Source organism: Octopus bimaculoides, chromosome 21, assembly GCF_046866305.1.
Source record: "Octopus bimaculoides isolate indiv1 chromosome 21, ASM4686630v1, whole genome shotgun sequence".
NCBI classification, from domain to species: Eukaryota; Metazoa; Mollusca; class Cephalopoda; order Octopoda; family Octopodidae; genus Octopus; species Octopus bimaculoides.
This window is the reverse complement of record NC_142948.1, coordinates 31,031,992-31,052,373: the sequence shown is the minus strand read 5'-3', so window position 1 is coordinate 31,052,373 and position 20,382 is coordinate 31,031,992. Positions and strand designations below refer to the sequence as shown.

The following is a 20,382-nucleotide window of genomic DNA, read 5'->3' as shown; positions in this document are numbered from 1 at the left end:
CTTTCATATGTTGTTTTTATTCATCATTAAATAGTATCATTCTTATTGTAATATTTTATGAGGTCAAAATAATGCAGAATTGATAGAATGGATTAGAGCTTCAATGTCGTTATTTTATATATCATTTTATGTTCAAATTTAAATCTCATTGACGTCAACGTTGCCTTTCGTCCTGCATGTGTCGATACAATAAGACACTAACCAAGGGGTTTGATCTCATTTCACAAAAACTTGAACAAATATTTTCTAAATTAATTTCCGGTTGACTTATAGTTTATGGACGGAATTTAGCCAACAGATATGTAGAAGGACTTCTCTTACGTGTGTGTTTACAATCAAGGAACAGGAGATTGCCACAAAGTACATAGTTAACAAGAGAGACAGTGACGCTCTTGTAATCCCAAGGTGCAACCGCATGTATAGGCTATGTCATATTTCTGTGGAAGATATTACGCATGTGATTAGCAGCTGTCCTAAAATGTCATCACGGTACTATCACCCTATGCAGTACAATGTTGTTGCTAAAACAATTTACAATGCCATCCACAAAAAAAAAAAAAAAAACTGTCCTGAAATAAACTTAGAAAATCCCTCTGTTAAGGAATACATTCATAAACACCAACTCAAAGAATACTGGTGGAATATTCCCATCAAAACTTCTGTCAAATGTAAACATAACAGGCCAGGTATTGTTGTTTGGGACAGAAGGGCAAAGGTATGTACCATCAAAGAAGTTAGCTACCCTGCAGATATAAATATCTCTTTGAAAATCAAAGAAAAAGAGGATATCTATGGACAACTGCTTCGAAACCCAATTAATTCAACGGAGAAGAGATCAAAGTTTCTGTAACCTGTGTGCATGATCCAGTGAGAGTGTTGTCTTGTAGTTTCACAAAAGAATATGTATTCATTAATGTAAATACCTAATCTGGAATTTAGTATGCCCGTGGGGTTTTTAAATCTAAAAAGAATATGAGTTCTTTCGGCTGCACAAAGACTGCATTTCCTTAATCCATTAATGTATGGCGTGGATCGTTGCATGATGCTCCATTTGAAGCTCTGTGCTATGCAGTTGGTCTTCTGATCTCAGGTATGTCGTGTTAACATTGTGGTTTTCTTCTTATCTACATGTCGGATTAGTGGTTAGTTATCTTTAATTTCAAATTACATTTTTCTTATGAACTAGAGGACACCACCCTCTCCGGATTAGCCATGCAGTCTCACTGACTTTGATCCTCTTCTCATGGAATTAATTTAGACCAAGCACTTATAATTCTGATTTGAAGATGCAAAGGGGCGCAACTCTATGTTTTCTTTTTCTTTCCTTTTTCCTCATTCCTCTTTTTACTTTTCTTCTTATTCCACTTATGATTTTAACACATTCTCGGATTTTCTCGTGTTTTCTCAATGACCTGTGTCCTTTCTCATTTGTTTTTTCAAAGTCCAGCCATGTTGTATATTCCTGTTGGAAAGTTTGCTTGTAAGCACAAGGCATACTATGTAACCTTGTCAGTTCATTGTGTTTTCCCAGCATGAAACTAATAGTAGCTTCAATTTAAATATTGTGTCTATTGGTTTCAAGTTTTGGCACAAGGCCAGCAATTTCCTTGATGAGGTAAGTCGATTGCATCGACCCCAACTTCCAACTCGTACTTATTTTATCGGACCCTATAGGATGAAGGGCAAAATCGACGTCAAGGGAATTTGAACTCAGAACGTAAGGACGGACGAAATGCTGCAAAGTATTTTGACCGACGAGCTAACGACTCTGACAAATCGCCACCTTAAGTATTGTGTGTATATGTATATGTATATATATATATATATTTATATATATATATATATATATGCACATCTATCTATATATATATAATTTTCTCACACGGCAGTGTGTGAATAATATACGTAAAGTCAACCTTTACTCACTCGCACCCAATTTGGCCCTTTTCCCACTAATTCAGTTTTAGCTCTGCCCTCATTCGGATTTTTTTGCACTATGATGAACCAGCTGTTTTAACATAAAATAATCAAAATTCGGTTCAGTAGAAAAAAAAAATTTATGATAAAAAATGTAGGGCCAAAAATGGGAAAGTAACGCCTGATATTTACTTCGACTTGTAATTTTTCTGTTATTTGAAAAGCAAACTATACGTTACTTATATCTTTTTAAAAGAGCTAGATTAGTAGAATCTTTTGGTGAAAACCTCTTTAAGAGATATTACATAGAAAAAACGCTATGCAGCTTTAAGTAGCCAAAATGTTGGTAACACCTAAAATTGATTTTGACTCAAATATCTCTGATATTTAGAAAGCAAGCTATACTTTAATTATATCAGCTTAGAACAACTCGATGAATACAGTCTTTTGGTGAAGACCCTCCTTTAAAAGATATTGGATAGAAAAAAGTTATGCAGCTTTAAGTGATAAAAAAAAAAAGTGATAATTTGTTGTTTCCAATTTGAACTCACGCCCGGCCAATTTAACGCTTTACCAGTTATTTAATTTTTACTCAATTTTAATTTGTTTTCTTGCACTATGGTAAGTTACATTTTGATATAAAATAATCGAAATTTGGTTCAGTAAAAAAGATATTATAATAAAAAATGTAGGGGTAAATATTGGGAGTAACGTCTAATATTTACTTTCACTTGTAATTTCTCAAACATTTAAAAAAAATACTATATTTTACTTATGACTATTTAAAAGAAGTTGATGAGTAAAATCTTTTGGTGAAGACCTCGTTGAAAGATATTAGATAGAAAAAGTTATGCAGCTTTAAGTAGCCAAAAAATTGGTGTTAAAATTGGTACAAAAAAGTGCAAGGACGCGGTAGAGTCCCCATTAAGAAGCAACCACAATAATTTGACAGCAAAGTGTCATGGGAGACCAACCATGTCTAGTTTGAGCTATTGGCCGACCAGAATTGATGAGACCATGAGGAAAGAGCAGTTCAGCTTATTACAAGGCTACAGGGCGCTGCACTAGAGATACTGAGCCAGTTGTCTGTGGAGGGCAGAAGCTGTTATTCTCTAGCTGAAGTGTTAGAGAGAAGATATGGCACTATGTACCTGGGTGAAGTGTACAGGGTACGATTTCGAACCCGCGTAAGAGCTAGAGGAGAAATCACTACAACAGCTTGTCCAGGAACTTTTGGCTCTTCTTCTGAAAGAGAAATTTATCGACTCCTTGTGCAGTGCGGAGCTCAAACTTCAAATAAAACAAACACAACCGAATACTATGCAAGAGGCATTGACTAGAGCTCTGGAATTTGAGTCATATGTAAGGTCTAGCACGGGAAGATTTCAGGTGGACTACAGTTCCGGATTCAAAGCAAGGAAGGGGCAAGTACGTGAAACAGGAAGATTAAATGAAAGTTGTTGGTACTGCGAGAAGGTCGGACATAAAAAAGAAAGCTGTTTGAAGAAGAAAGAACCAGCGATGTTTGGAATAAATTCTTGGCACTCTTGGAAGCCAGGAAACTAGATGCAAGATTGTTACAGCCTGAAGAGAAAGAGAAGTCAATACGAAATAAAAGAAACGTTGAGTCAGAATGGCAAAATGTTCGTCCAAACATATTAGGAGATACCAAATCTTTCCAAGAAGTTAAAGAAAAGCATACACAGCGGCTGCAGAAGTAAGATAGGTAACAAATTATTGTTATTGTTGAACTGTGCGGCTTTGAGCCAATTCTGTGGGGCGTAAGCTCAAATTTTTCTGTGTTCGGCGTTTATCCGTAAATTGTGTTTTGGAATAAACAACATCATGGAGTCACCAAGCAACTCACCAAAATCAATTTTGGATATGCCTGTGTTTGTAACAGGTGAAGGAAAAAACTCACCGGCCTTGTCGCCAAAAAAGTCGCATAATTTGGATGTTATTGTTGCTACAGAAACCCTGTTAAGGGGGCCAAGAGATCTGCTCCCACTGTTGGATGATTACGAGAGTTTTTGTCTCCCCGGGCTGTTCTTCTAGCGGAAGCGAGGTGTTGGTCCTATTTAAAAGAAACCGGGTTTCTGGGAAAAAGTTAATTTTTTCAGATCCAGAGTGTAGGCTGGTCGTCATGGACTTGACGTTCATCCATGGTAAGATTATCAGACAGATTGTAATTTATGCACCCACGACAACTGGGCAAAGCGAGTATTTTTGGAACCTGGAGAAGTTTCTTGGTACATCACATTCCTTAGCTGTGCTAAGAGACTATAACACAATCTGCAACGCACACGTAGATTATGTGGGCTCGTGTACAGATAGAAAAGGTTTTTCATTCAGATATAGTGTGTCGAAGGCCATGCTATCGAATATGCCCTGGTTACTGCTGGTATTTCTGTTAAGATCCAGGTCATTGTGGACCGAGTTGATCTGTGAGAAACTGTTTTCAAGTCATGACTATCTAGTTGTTTTTATTTTTCTGGAAGAGTCAATCTTGGATAAATCTACCTAATGTTTCTTGTCTTTCGTAAAATGGTGGCTCATGTTTGAAAAATATCTTTCCTGCTTTTAATCCAGCGCATTTCACTTACTACCAAGAATACTCAGTCGGTAAACATCAAGTTTACGAAGAAGCTGAGTCAATAGTCCACATTGGTACAGACTTAAACGTTCCAGGTAGTGATGTAAGCTTTTGGTTTGGCGCTCAGAATCGAACTCTTCACCAAGGGCTGGGCAACCTCTCCGCTCTACTTCATTCCTATTACTTGGAGATAATGTCATACTCCTTTTGTCGTGTGTTGTCAACAATTTTTCTAGCTGTTTCTGTGGCGATTTTAGTTTTCTTCACATGAGTGTTTTCCTCGCTGGTTCTGGTAAGAGGTTGATAGCCCTTTGACCACCTTCTTTTCGTTTCCTTTCTTGAGACCTGCACGAGGGGAGTTATTTGAGAGAGAACTGGTTGCTGTTTCTAACATGTTGTGCACCGACGTGGAAGTTATGTTACTAACTCTAACTGAATTGCTGTTTAGCCGACGTCACCTCTGACTAAAATGACCTTTGATAAGAGCTTTCCATCCTTGAATATCCGTAATACCTTATCAGTCATAAATTAAGGTAGGGAATTGAGAGATTTAAGGGAGATTTTGTTGCTGTTTCTAGCAGATCATGCAAGACTGTAAAACCTTCCTCTGTTGGCTCTAAATATGTTTTAGTCTGAAGGTAACGATATCCACCTACGTGCAAATGTAGGTGGGTAATTGGATACAACACAATCGATACGCAGTTAATAAGTGAAGCGTAAACAAAAATTTCTTATATTACATGATTTGTTTTCTTCGTTCTCTTTATTTTACACACACACACACACACACACACACACACACACACACACACACACACACACACACACACACATATCCCAAAGCTATATAAGCTCGAAGAATATTATTTAGATAAAAAAGAGCAAATAAATATGTCCGAAATATATATTTTTTATTTGAATATATAGATAAGTATCCCACATATTTTTCTTTTCTATCTAAATCTCAGAATGTCTTATCCGTTCTTTGTTTCTTTTACACAAGCCATATCACTATTCCTTACCCTCCTCCTTTGTCTCTCCTTTTCTTCCCTCCATCTCTCTTTCTTTCTCTGTCTGTCTGCCTGTCTGTCTTTGTCTATGTAAATACATACCAATTTTAACTATCAGTCAATTTTCACTCACATTCTTTTACAGCTCTCACTGCAAATCATCTTTGTTATTTGTTAGGAGTGACAACGCATAAAAGTCGGATACACAGCAGTTACGTCAGTTAAGAAATTTATTTATCCAAGAAGCCTCTTCAGTATAAATTCCAATATACGAATTTCTATTTTACATTGATGTTTTAATAACAATAATATATATTATAACGACAATGGAAAAAAGTCCTTACCGGTCGACTGTCAGAAAATTTTCAGGCGTCAGGAAGCATCCTGCATGGATTAACACTCTTCAAACTCCAATAGTCTTGGAGAGTGGGGTAGGAACATTATGTTCCCATGAAAGTGTTTCTAAGATAAAAAATGCTAACCAAAACGAAAAGAAAGAAATACGAGGTTTGAATGACAAACTTGCCAGTCACATTGAAAGGGTGCGTTTCTTAGAGGCTGAGAACACATATTTTAGGGATCTCTTATGGAAAAGCAACTACTGCTTAAATATTGGCATAATCAAGAATTCGTATCATGCTGAGATGGACATCTTGAAAGCAGACATACGGAAGAAGGATGTTAAACTTACGGCCTTACAATCTAAAGGGGAATCGCTTGCAGAAGAAGTTGATTATTTGTGCGCTCAGTAAGTAGTGACTTGTCTCTCTATGTCTAATCACTTTCCCTGGCATGGAGCTTAAGTTTCCATCAACATATTTTAACTGTTTTCATATGTATACCGTTCTTCGGATCTGTTAACTGGTGCTATATATAGGTATATGTGTATATATGCATATATACACGTGTGTGTAGGCATATGTACGCATGTATGTATATATGTATGTATATATATATATATATATATATATATATATATATATATATATATATATATATATATATAGTTTTAGGGAAAAGAACCAAGGTTCATGAACTTATCGATGAAAATTTTAATAAAGTTTTAATAAACTGATTTTAATTGAGTTTTTTCCTGTAATTTTGGATTTTATCCCTAATATTATTATTATCATTTATATATATATATATTTGTATGTGTGTCTGTATGAGCATATATATATATGTATACATGTACACATGCATATACACACACAAACTTACATGAATACACGCATACATATATGCATACACAACACCAGTTGATGGACGGTGATACGTTGATTATCGATTGGAAATTGGATAACTTTATATCCCTGGTTGATGGGAAACTCAGAGTAATGTATGTGAGTGTTCCATGTTTGTAGTTAATATTTTGTATATATACATGTGTGTGTGTGTGTGTGTGTGTGTGTGTGTGTGTGTGTGTGTGTGTGTGTGTGTGTTGTAGAAATTATGTGAACAAATATATGTAGGAGTGCTTTTGCTCTGTTTTAAAGCTCCACGTAACTCAGTCTTCTTCATCCTGTGTTGGATCATATGTATATGCATACATAAGCTGATAAACTATGATGTGAGGAAAATTTGGCTGCTATTTCTAGCAATCCTACTTAAAATACAGAGTTTTATGTAGTTGCCCCTCTTCGTCGATCTTAAACGTACACAAAGATATATACAGACATGAACTCATACATATATGTGTGTATGGAAGTAACACTGAGTTTATCACGCCCATCCTATATGATCTCAATATTATCTATCATTGTAAGACAGCAAGCTGGCAGAATCGCTAGCACGCCGTCCTTTCGTCTGTATTTATGTCTTTAGTTCAAATTCCGCCGAAGTCGACTTTGCCTTTCATCCTTTCGGGATCGATAGAATAAGTACCAGTAGAGCATTTGGGGTTGATGTAATTGACTATCTTCTTCCCCCAAAATTTCGGGCCTTGTGCCTATATTAGAAAGGAATATTATCTATCATCGTGACCAACACGTTATACACTGATTTTCATGGATACACAATTCGGAGAGAATGAGACGCGGTGATATCGACAGTAATGCTTGACTGGTACTTGATCCACCTCGAAGGAGTAAATGTTAAACTTGGTATCGATGTGGTTTGAACGTACATGGCCGAAGCAAATGTTACATAGTGCTGTTTCTGGTGATATAAATACTTAACCAATTCGCTGTCTAAAGATGAGATGAGTGCGAATGTGTGAAGCTGTTTCAGCTCTTTAAAACACATAGCAGAAACACGTTGCAATCAAATGTTATAAATTTTACTGAAAATATTAATATACTTTAAGGGCTTAGTCAAATGAAGAGAATTACAGCTCTACCCTTGACCTTTTACCAGATCCCCTGAGGACAGAGGAAATGAACAACAACATGGGGTATTCAGACAGAGGACGCTTTGTCTGAATGCTTGCAACAAAGTGAACTCTGGAAAAGACACTCAAAAGACTAAGAGATAACGCTATACTCTGCCACAGATTTGTAATGCCCAAGAATAGGAATTATTTTAGAATCTCCATGTATGAAACCATTAACCGTTCCCACCTACAAAGAAAAAAAAATATACAATACTGCGTGACAGATGATGCAGACGAGGTCAACTGTGACGTCTGTTCTGAATTCGAATTGTATCGTTTTACTATGGAAACATGAGTGATTAGGGAAGAACAATAATTACCAGATCAAATAAGTAGATCAAATAAGTAGATCAAATAAGTAGATTTGCAATTTGTTTACATTACAAAAGGAATGTATTAAGATCAGAGAAGTATGTTTTATCTCGTAACTGAATATTTTTTCAGAAATGTTATTATCCTCGGAATGTGGTAATCAACCAAGAGAAATCTTGAATCTTTAACTTCGGCGTCAGTTGCTCTTTTTCGGACAGGAGAAGAAATTCTCCAGAATAAATAATTAATCTCCAAGCCGTTTTCCAACGCTTACTCGAGTGTCACAGAATGTGAACAGGAATCGTAGCTGAGCAACTATTTCGCCGCCGTCAGTGAGATAACAAGTGCATTGAGATTTGAAATAAGATTTATGGACGGTTTTGTTTCTAGACAAACATACAATGGTATTTTTGAGTAGCCGTTACGGTTGACATAATATATAACCAAGCACTGGCATCGCCAGTTCAAATGTGGTCGGATGTCAATGAAACTACTCCTATTCATGGACGACCACATTCTGCCATTGATGATGACACCATCTGTAAAGTGGAAGCCGCCATTTTGGAGGATCCCCGCATAACTATTCGACAACTAGCCCAAGATGTGAAAGTAGTATAGGATCCGTGGAAAAAAAATCATTCCTTCCATTTGCACATGCGGAAGTTTCTGCACGATGGATTCCCCAGATGCTCACACCATTTCAGAAGCAGGAACGAGTCAATTGCTCCCAGGCATTTTCGGCAGTGTGCCAAGAAAACGAAGAGGACATTTTCGATAGACTTACTACACAGGGTGAAATATGGGTCCGTCACTATGATCCTGAGACTAAAGTCCAGTCGAAACAATGGAAGCATGATAACTCACCACCTCCAAAGAAGGCTCGTGTCCAACCATCAGCAGGCAAGATGATGTTCACAGTCTTTTGGGACCAGTACAGTGCAGTGATGATGGATTTTCTGGCTAAGTGTACCTCAATTAACGGGACATGAGTGTGGGATCATATCATAAGCTTTCCTATAATCTATCCATGCTATTGTTAGGTTTTTCTTTCTCGCTTTTACTTCATTTAGAACTGCTTTGTCTATGTATAATAGATCATGCGTTCCTCTAGCCTTCTTCCTACCTGTTGAGATACTCTGTAGGTGCAAGAAGACTGCATATGGAGACAACATGATCAATGGTTTCCTATTATTATCATTATTATTATTATTATTATTATTATTATTATTATTATTATTATTATTATTATTATTATTATAGCTAACCGCCTACACTTTTTTCTGCAAAATAGGGGTAGTTTATCCTGTTCAGGCTATATTATTAGCATTATCCTGCGATTGAGCATTTAAAATCACGTCTTTAACTTTCTAAGACATCTCAACGCTTCTAAAAGCAAACTTCGTTTGTTTGTTTAAGTTTATCGTAATTTGAATTTAAATTATTATTATTATTATTATTATTATTATTATTATTATTATTATTATTATTGAGTGAGAGAGCAGTGCATGCCATCAAAGTGACACTGAGGTAAAATATACGAAGCCCAATATACCCATCATGACTACCCATCTAATAAGGGTACACCAGGTACATGCATCACAACCATGTTATTATTATTATTATTATTATTATTATTATTATTATTATTATTATTATTATTATTATTATTATTTTGTTTAACAGGACGAATCATCTGCAGGACAGAAATGATAAAATGGGGCACGCTGTTAACGGGTTGCATGATGACGTTTCCCGACAAATTTCAGACACCGAAACATTCAGAAAGAGAGCAAATTACCTCGAAAAACAACTTGCTCGCTCGAAAGAGAAATATGTCCAGCTAGCGAATGAAATTAAACCACTTACATCGGTAAATTGAAATACTTTATAATCACACCACGTTTGTCTGTCTATCTATGTATTTGTCTGCCCCAAAAGTAATACTGGTGGAATATCCTCGTGAAAACCTCAATAAAATGTAAACATAACAAATCTGACATTGCGCCTCCATATGTAACATGTATCGCCAACTCTTTCCATTCTACTAGTAGCCCATCTGGAGAAGCTGCTTCTGCATGACCACTTGACCTTTCAGAAAGAGCAGCAAAAATGTTCTCAAATTACACCCTACCGACTTAAAATATACATGTGATAATGCAGCCCTAGATACACTTTGCCTAAATGAAAGACAGGATGATGAGTCTTTGTCGTGAGTTTATTTTATCATAGCTGACCTGCGGTTAAGCAGCGCCACAAACAGCAATACCCGCTTTCCATCGCCTATGTAATCATGAAACTTTCGTCTTTGTGTAAGACACAATAATTCGTTATTTGAAGAGATAATTTCTTCAAAAATAATTATTTATTTTTCTTTTTATTATTTTTTAGGAATTACAAGACGAAACTACTCAAAGATTGATTGAAGCTGAACGTGTCAAGTCATTAGAAAATGAACTTGCTTTCCGCACTGATGTCCATGCTGTTGTAATGCATTTTTTCTTCGTCGATTTATTTATTATTTTTTTTGGTGAAACGCCATGAGATATTTCAGCCACTTTCATTCAAAAAATGTTCACATCATTTAAGGCCTTTTTCAATCAAATCCATTTAATTTGGGGTATCGGATCAGCATCAGCAGGAACGAACCAGCAGATGTAAAATCATCAAATCTCAAACTGCCAGCTTTCCATCTGATTAAAAAATCCATAATTGGCAAAGAACCGTTTCTAGTACTTGTTTGAAATTCATCTTGGTTTTCGAAAATATTTCGTGATAAATTGCTTTTTTTTAAGAAAGGAAATATCCAGAATTTTGCCTAGAGAGAGATCTGGTCTATACGTGGATGTAAGATAACAGAAAACCCAGCAGTTTAAATTGTAGAAATTGACACCGTAAGAGCTTGTCACCAAAATCGCAAAAATTCATAGCTTGGATGATCCTTTAGTTTCTGGGGTCAAAAGAGACTTTGGTATATTATTTTGTGTTATAATATTTGTAAAAAAGCAATCCCATAGTTTATAAACAGCTACAAAACAGTTTATAAAAACATTTCCAAATTTATAATTTCAAGTCCCGTTGCCTTTCCTATCTTTTGTCTTTGTCTTTCATAAAATTATTTATTTCTTATTGTCGACTTCACTCACTGATTGTAAAAGGATTTGGGGGTCTGCGACGTGAACACTCTTTTCTGATCTCAACCATGACCTTGGACATAACCGTGTCTGAGAAAGTGTGGGGTCGAAGGTAGAATTAAATACTGTTTTTTATCGAAATGAATGGTTCAAAATCAAACTCGGCCTAGGCTGGATTTGAACTCATAATGACGAGAGCGGGGATAAATACCGTAGACATTCCATCCAACTCCACCAATTGGTTACCCTTGATAAAGTAAGTTGCAGCAATATATCATGGTAACAATTTTCTATATTCACGTCTGTCTACTTTAATGTTTAAAATGTAGAGTATCTTCTCAATAGAGTGTGCGGTGAGAGACTTTGCTTCAACACTAATTACCATTTCGTTTTCAAATTTCTACTTGCAGGAGATGAAGGAATACCGATCAATGCTGTCGAAGATGAAGAACCAGCCCAGTTTATGTGATATACCGAAAGCTGAACTTGAAAGTATTGTTTCTGATTTAAGTGAAGAATATGAATCTCAGTTACAACAAATTACTACTAATCTTGAAAACAGATATAGTGCACAGGTAAGAAATAAAGTAAAAATAACAATTATTTTTATATGTTTATAATAACTCCACACAATTTCTAAAATTCCTTTCTATGAAATTATTTAATGCTTTGCGAATGTTGACATAATTTTACAAGACTTTTGTAAAAGCAACCTAATTGTGCCAAAGTCTGTGCAATAATGGAAATGTGAAGACAGCTTATAGAGGTGACCGAAACGATTGAGGTGAATTCCAAAGAAAAGTGAAAAAGTAGATTACAGAAATGAACATATCGATCTGACGATGTTTGATGGTTGTTGTATGTTAAGTTTGAAAATTTCGAGAAATGCATACATCTTGATAACTCTTTACTCTTTACTCTTTTACTTGTTTCAGTCATTTGACTGTGGCTATGCTGGAGCACCGCCTTTAGTCGAGCAAATCGACCCCGGGACTTATTCTTTGTAAGCCTAGTACTTAATCTATCGGTCTCTTTTTGCTGAATCGCTAAGTTACGGGGACGTAAACACACCAGCATCGGTTGTCAAGAGATGTTGGGGGGGACAAACACACAAATATATATATATATATATATATATATATATATATATATATATATATATATATATATATATATATATATATATATACATATATATACATATATTCGACGGGCTTCCTTCAGTTTCCGTCTACCAAATCCACTCACATGGCTTTGGTCGGCCCGAGACTATAGTAGAAGATACTTGCCCAAGGTGCCACGCAGTGGGACTGAACCCGGAACCATGTGGTCTGTAAACAAGCTACTTACCACACAGCCACTCCTACGCCTATTGAACGATTATGGACGCAAATATTTGAGCTTAAATTTGTTTTCGTACGCGAGTATGATAATGTGGTGGTTGCAAGTATATAGAGAAACTGAGCTAAGTGCAAGCTAAGTGCAGAGGATTTTTTGCTAGTCTGCGACTCTACCACTCTCTACAGTTTGTGCTCTTACCACGTCTTGCCTCACTCTAGTTCCCACTTTCGCAGTTTCCAATGTAACACTTTTGCTACTTAATCGTGTCACCACAACGAGTAATGGTTTTGGGCAAGTCTAGGGCATTCGTTCACAATATGGGCAATGGTTTCGTCCACTCTATTACAGATGCGGCATAGTCTAGATACTTGCTCATTCCCGATTATGACCCGATTATGAAATTGAATGACAAACGTTCAAAATGACTGCAAAAATTTCTATCATCATCATCATCATCATCATCATCATCATCATCATCATCATCATCATCATCATCATTTTTATTATAATTATTATTTAACAGCTCAAGGAATTGCGTCTTTCTGTGATAACTACATATGCAGACACAGTCGATTCTTCGGTTAGAATGCATTTCCGTTCCGAAAACAAAGAGTCACTAGAAACATTATCAGAATATGAAGGCACGGTAAGAAAAAACTTTCAACCAACGATCTCATATCGTCTTTTGTTTTCATAGAGCAGAGAGAGAGAGAGAGAGAGAGAGAGAGAGAGAGAGAGAGAGAGAGAGAGAGAGAGAATATGGAAATCATTAGACAGAAGGCATCACAAGAATCCCCACCTGTAACTGTCCCTAGTTCTCTCATACACGCTTTCGGTTTCGAAAGTGATCTAAGTCAAATTATTTCATCAAAAATACTTGTTAATTTTTGTTCTAAACGCCATCTTAATAATGACAACGTTATTTTACAACCTTTTTCATTATTTTCAAAATTGATTGAAATGGAGTATTGAAACAAAAATATGATAACGAAAATGTTCTGAGACATCGTGGCCATTTTAAATACAAGGAACGCGGTTAACGTTGCACTTGAATATTTGTACATAACGCCTGCAGAAAAAGACATATGCAGGGAGGAATATCTAAAGGCCCGACGTTCTATGGTGGAGAGACTTGCCATAATGTAACTTTAAGGAGAAGGGTAAAATTCGGAAAGAAATATGAATCGAATGTGTCTGAGTAAATGCAGCAGGAGACACAAACAGCTCCAGGGAATAAGAAAAGGACGAAACAGCATATTTGTGGGCCTAAAATTGTGGAAGTTTGTAATCGACTTCTGATAAATTAGACGACTGGCCTGTCTTTGGTGTGTCTTTATGCATTTGAAAAGCATCCTTCTAGATGTAAGAGCAACATTCTATTACGGGTCTTACTTGAGTATTGCAGGGAGTTAATAGTTGTTGAGACCTTATATGCTATCTCTCGAACTGCTGTATCATAAATACAATACGTTATACGTATGCGTGTGGAGGCGCATGGCTTAGTGGTTAGCGTGTTGGACTCATGATCGTCAGATTGTGGGTTGCATTGTGCTGTATGAATGTATGTATGTGTATATATATATATATATATACATGTGTCTGTGCGTATGTGTATATGTTATGTATATTTTTTATGTATGTACGAGCATCTAGCTTTATATAATCTACATCTATGTACAACCAAGTGGTGTGTTTTTATCATAATTTAAAAAAAAAATGAGAGCATTTCATTTCATTTGGAAAGATTACAATCCTGAGAAATCAAATGAGTTCATTAGAAGCCGAGCTAGAGATGATACAAGAAGAAAAAGCCAAGGAGAGGAAAGAAAATCAGTTCAAAGTCAATGAATTACGCTCGGAGATTGAAGTAGTTTTAAAGCAATTAAAAGATCTGATGGATTCTAAACTCACCTTGGAAACGGAGATTTCAACCTACCGCAAGCTCCTTGATGGAGACGACGACAGGTAAACAAATGTACTTTACATTAAATAATGCTAAGAGAATGCCAAACTTCTCTTGAGAAAACTTCATGTTAAGTAAATTATGGATTTGTCTCCGTTGCTGACTCCACGGTTTCCGACCTATGCAGATATCTTTTCTGTTGACTGCATTTACTTTGCTGTGAATATTTCTGAATTTGAAAATAATCAATCCAATCCCTTTATTACTTAACAACTGCATGATCTATTCTTTGTAACCGTTATATGCAATACTTTGCATCACTGAAACATAGAAATATATATATATATATATATATATATATATATATATATATATATATATATATATATATATATATATATATATATATACCAGTGAATGGGCAAACGAAAGAAGGGCACAAAGATCAATTTGATTCAAATTCGTTGGTACTTTTGAGCTGACGACTAGCATCGCACTTCAAACTCAAGGGTACAAACAAATTTAAATCAAACTATTTTGATCCATGTACATACATATATATATATATATATATATATATATATATATATATATATATGTTGTTGTACTTGGGGATGGTCATATTGCCATATATATATACTAGCTGACGTAGCCGGTAATTACCGGAAAAGCTGGGCTTATTCCGTGGTTCCGTTCTCATAATTGTTTCGCTAATTCAATAACTACAATACAAAGTTTGTAGCCCTTTAAACGATTTTTGTGCATTTACAGAGAATACGGAGTTGTACTTGTATGTTAATGGAACTGCATCACAGACCAGATAGCAAATCTGCAACAAAAGGTTTCACACCTCGATATCTAGGTGAAAAGTTAATATAATAGATTTCGTGCCAAATTGGCTCTTCCATGATGTAATTAGGTTGTTTCCATATGTGATTTCTTAAAACTACAATAGAAATTTCTCAGAATATATTTCATTACCACAGGAAGAACCTTGATGAAGTGGTGACTCCAGTACATGAATACCAAACACACAGTGAGAATGTACAGGCTAATGCACTGGGAAATGAGTTAAGTAGGTGTTCTTGGCTTTATTATTCAGTCATCACGTATACATGTACACACATGCACATGCACGCGCACAGACACAGACACAGACACACACACACACACACACACACACACACACACACAAAAGTTAATAAAAGTAGTGTGTGCGTTGCGTTCCGTTACTAAATGAAAAAATGCATTGTAAATAAACAACAACAGATAAAAAACATATACGTATATTAAGCGTATTAGATCGACCCAGTACGCAACTGGTACTTAATTTATCGACCCCGAAAGGATGAAAGATAAAGTCAACCTCGGCGGAATTTGAACTCAGAACGTAAAGACAGATATAACAACGCTAAGCATTTCGCCTGGTGTGCTTACGTTCCTTATTTCTTTATTGCCCACAAGGGGCTAAACATAGAGGGGACAAACAAGGACAGATAAAGGGATTAAGTTGATTACATCGACCCCAGTGCGTAACCGGTACTTGATTTATCGACCCCGAAAGGATGAAAGGCAAAGTCGACCTCGGCGGAATTTGAACTCAGAACGTAACGCAAACGAAATACCGCCCGGCGTGCTAACGTTCCTGCATATATAAAATTGACATGATTTCCCTTTTCTGCGTTGCTGAAGATTAGCTTCTTGGGGCGAACTAGTAGCGGATTCAAATTCTGGGAATATATTCGGTGTTTTTTTTTTTTTTAATATGTGCACAGAATTTATGTTGCTCTTGTATTTTGGTGCTTATGTATTGATACATATTAATTTTGATTTGTACTATCTCGAGATTTCGAGCCCCATCATGACATTAATATATGATTCATATATGAGTAAGATATAGCATTAAGATACCCTTGATTTGCAGATTTCTTATTGGGAAGAATCAGAGTGGAACGCACTACAAAAGGGACTGTGTCTATCATTGAATTAGACCCCGATGGAAAATACATTGAACTTAAAGATAAGTCTCCAAAGGTAAGAAATATTAGGACAGATTATCTTTCCTTTTTTTGTAATTTTCTATATCATCACAGCATTCGTAAATCAGATAACATAAGTACAATACATACAGACTTAACTACAAATAAGTAGACACATAGAGGCGCAGAGGCCAACGAGGTAAATGTTATGCAGTTACTTTACATTCTAGAAACATCAGCCAAATTCACGCACTTCCAATTCAATTAAAAACTACCCTCTTAAATAAGTTAGAACAGAATGCAATATATCAGAAAGAATTATATAAGGTTCTCATAAATAGAACGCATTTAATCATAGGTTCGTTCAACTTAGGCTATGCTGCTGTTGATCTGCAATATCATAGTATTTTTGACATATTTTTTGACATATTTTTCAAATCATAGAATGCAACAAACGTGAAGAATTGGACATTAAACCAAACAACAGAAAATGGTGAGAGCTGCACGCATACATTTACAGATAGTAACGTGTTCAGTTCTAGCAAATTCATCAAGGTAAGTTTTTTTTCTTCTTTTCTTGAAATGTTCGTTATTCTTAAAATGTACCTCTCTTTATAAGCACCAATTCAAAATGAGGAAAGGAACAGACCGCTCAGTGACGTAATCAAAACCCTTATCTATCGACTGCTGGGGGAGAGCGCTACCGATTACACTAAGCAGCAACATTAAAAAGATTAATTTATTTCTGATATTTTAACTGTATTATCTCATCTATATAGTGATGATTCTTCAGTCACTTTCAGGTCAATGAGCATATCTTCAGTTAGTAAAAATATTATTACCTCCGCCTTAGCGTAGGCAGAGATATTGTTTTCAGCCGTGTGTATTTGTTTGTTTGTCCGTGGACAAGATATCTCAAGAACCTCTGGATGGATTCGGATGAAATTTTTGGAAAATTTGGTCTCGTGACTAATTTCTTTATTTGGCACTTACAGCCACAACACAGAGGGGGACACTATTGGCGCAGCCACAACATTACAATGGGGATATAAAACATAAAACGAATGACAATGAGATGTTATATAATGAAGAAATGAAATGGATGTATGGGCCCCATTCTCATGCAGTACTATTTGAACGTTGATATATACTATTTCTATTTACCATCGTTTTTCTATTGTTTTTTCTCTCTTTTTTTATATTAACACAAAACATTCACTTTTTTCCTTCTTTTTTGTTCCTTTTTTTTCCAAACAATTTTACTCTTTTTTTAAAAACTTTTTAATATCTCATAAAAGGCTCCAAGTTCTTGAGTTCAATTACTGGTGGCAGCTCGTCGAACTCCACCGCTACTCCGGGCAGGTCAATTTTTTCTCTGCACATGTCTTTTAGTTTCCTGTATGTGTCCTTATCGACCACAATGGCCTTCACATTTTCTTTGGTCTCGTGACTGGCACGAACTCATTAGATTTTGGGATCGATTCGGTACAGGACAAAGATTCTGGATTACTTTTCCTGCTTTTTTTTTTTTTTTACTTAATTTTGGAGAGCGGTCGGGTTAATTTTTAGCATTCTCGTTTGTGAGAGCAGTCGAGTTTATTTCAGTTATTTTCATTTTAAAAATCATCTCTGGTTAATCGTTGAGAGGGCGTTGGTGTTGCGTAATATATAAAAGTAAATACACCCTCTTACGCAAGATCTCCTTCAGTTAATACATTTCAAAATATATGCTAATGATCTAACGAGGTTTTGGAGTAGTTCGTTGTATCTGACTAGAGTGGAAAATTCTAAAGAACGCACGATGTATGTATGTATGTATGTATGTATGTATATAAATGTGTGTGTGTGTGTGTGTGTGTGTGTGTGTGTGTGTGTGTGTGTGTCTGTGTGTGTGTTTGTGTAGCCATCTAAAGTCAGAACCAAGTACGGCAACAGCTTAGAGTTCAAAGGCCAACAGTTTTTGAATTCCCCGACAAAAGACATTAAGAAACCTATACAATGTGGACGTTGATGCCTTCAAAAAGGAGCGTAAAGCACTATGTGTTGGAGGTCTTTGTTGTGTCAGTTAGTAATAATATTTTTACTAACTAGACACTACAAATCCCCGGAACACACAATGTCTTCAGTCGACAACATCACAATATTGGATACTGTGCGAAGTCTTCTATAATAATAATAGTAATAATAATTTCTTTCGATTTCTAGATTTGGGGACACAAACACGGTTCTGTAGAAAGTGGCATTGTGTCCTCCACAGTCTCGGAGTGGTCTGCATTGAGTAATCCATCGACAATTACTTTGAAAGACAACAATAAGGTAAGATTTCTTTATTCCATGCTTTACAATATCACTCTCTCCTCATTTCATAAATATGCATTTCATATATATGTATGGATGCATGTACGCATACATATACACGTATATACACACGCGCACACACATATACATATATGGAGTTTAGAAAATGCTTGAGTTATACGTGAGCTACTTCGAGTTTCATGCTAAGATAGTGCTGTAATAAGATGGCCATCGTTCAGGATCAAATAATATGGCGACTTTGCAAGTAAAATATGAAAACAAGAAAATGTATGAGAAAATATTGATGAAGAAAATTTCTGAAAGGAAGGGGGTATAATCCATACCGTACAAGGTAGCTTATGTCTCTTTAAGCCGAAGGTGTTAACAGCTAAACAGGAAATGCGTAATAGGATGAATTGAATGGATCGTGCCTGGTTCGTTATGCAAGCCTGTTTGATTACTGCACGATGAGAGCATGAAACCAGAAGTAGTTTATGTGCAGATATATATATGGTGTTATATATCTGAAAAACAAAATGAATAAGCAAGACTTTGCCGTTAAATTTTTTCCACTTTAATAATTAATTGCTTACAAATGGTATCGCGCACACAAACACACACACACACTCATATCTATGTGTGTGTGTATATATATATATGTTCATTATAAAATGTGGCCTGTGCCCGATGAATATGTTTGAGATATTTCTCAACATGTGAAACTATTAGTAGCACTTAAAGATATGTATTGTGTCCTTTAAATGAATAATATTTATCGCTCACCAAAGGAAGAACTTTTTTGTTATTCATTGATTTGTTAATCTGTTTTCAATTTTCAGATATGTGCTGTCTTTGTATCAAAATTGGTATTTGACTGAATGGAGTAATTCAATATAAGAAAGACAACTGTTGAGCGCCTGTGCCTTTTTCTCAGCTGAGAAGACGATGTTTTTCGAACAGTTCGGCCGAGTTTCATAGTCCTATTTCCTTTCATTATAGTTATACTTCCGTAAAATAACTCTACAGCTAACTTTAATTTTGCTGTTTGTGTCTTCATTTTTTTTACATGATTCTCCCAAAAGAGAGAGTGATATAGGAGTGATACAACACAGCACTACTTTTAGTTTTCTTTACGAGATATCTCGTGACGATTAAGAAATATTAACCAACGTTATTTACCATTATATTTTGTGCGGTAGACTGATATTATCGCTCAGTTTAATACCATCACCTGGACTTTGGATGTTTTCAGACAAATTGTAAGAAAAAAGCTAGGTTTTTCACCTAAGGATAATCTCGTTCCTCTCACGAATCTTGGAGGCTCTGAAAACAATGGTGGATGTTACAAAATCTCCACTGATTAAAATATTTAAAATATTTCCTTCGCAGTGAATTTCAATAGCTTATGCTTTATACATGTGGCAGTAAAACATATGTATGCCACTTTCTATTATTACGTACACAAATAAAATGATTATAACGGAAAGAAAGAATTAATTTTATTGGAATTAAAGGTGAATGAATTTC

At 35.7% G+C, this 20,382-nt stretch overlaps 1 protein-coding gene across 1 annotated transcript in view; it reads left to right on the top strand.

Moving 5' to 3' along the window:
* The first annotated feature begins 5,376 nt into the window (after positions 1-5,376).
* The window catches only part of LOC106873793 (muscle cell intermediate filament protein AV71-like), a 15,091-nt gene continuing 85 nt past the window's right edge, over positions 5,377-20,382 (top strand). The window contains exons 1-11 of the mRNA XM_089339445.1: positions 5,377-6,268; positions 9,887-10,073; positions 10,592-10,687; positions 11,745-11,909; positions 13,199-13,321; positions 14,420-14,640; positions 15,565-15,653; positions 16,503-16,612; positions 17,002-17,112; positions 18,763-18,873; positions 19,695-20,382. The exon at positions 19,695-20,382 is cut by the window's right edge and continues 85 nt beyond it. Coding sequence (XP_089195571.1) covers positions 5,847-6,268; positions 9,887-10,073; positions 10,592-10,687; positions 11,745-11,909; positions 13,199-13,321; positions 14,420-14,640; positions 15,565-15,653; positions 16,503-16,612; positions 17,002-17,112; positions 18,763-18,873; positions 19,695-19,733 — 1,674 coding nt within the window. The 5' untranslated portion in view covers positions 5,377-5,846 and the 3' untranslated portion in view covers positions 19,734-20,382. The remainder of the gene's footprint in view (positions 6,269-9,886; positions 10,074-10,591; positions 10,688-11,744; positions 11,910-13,198; positions 13,322-14,419; positions 14,641-15,564; positions 15,654-16,502; positions 16,613-17,001; positions 17,113-18,762; positions 18,874-19,694) is intronic.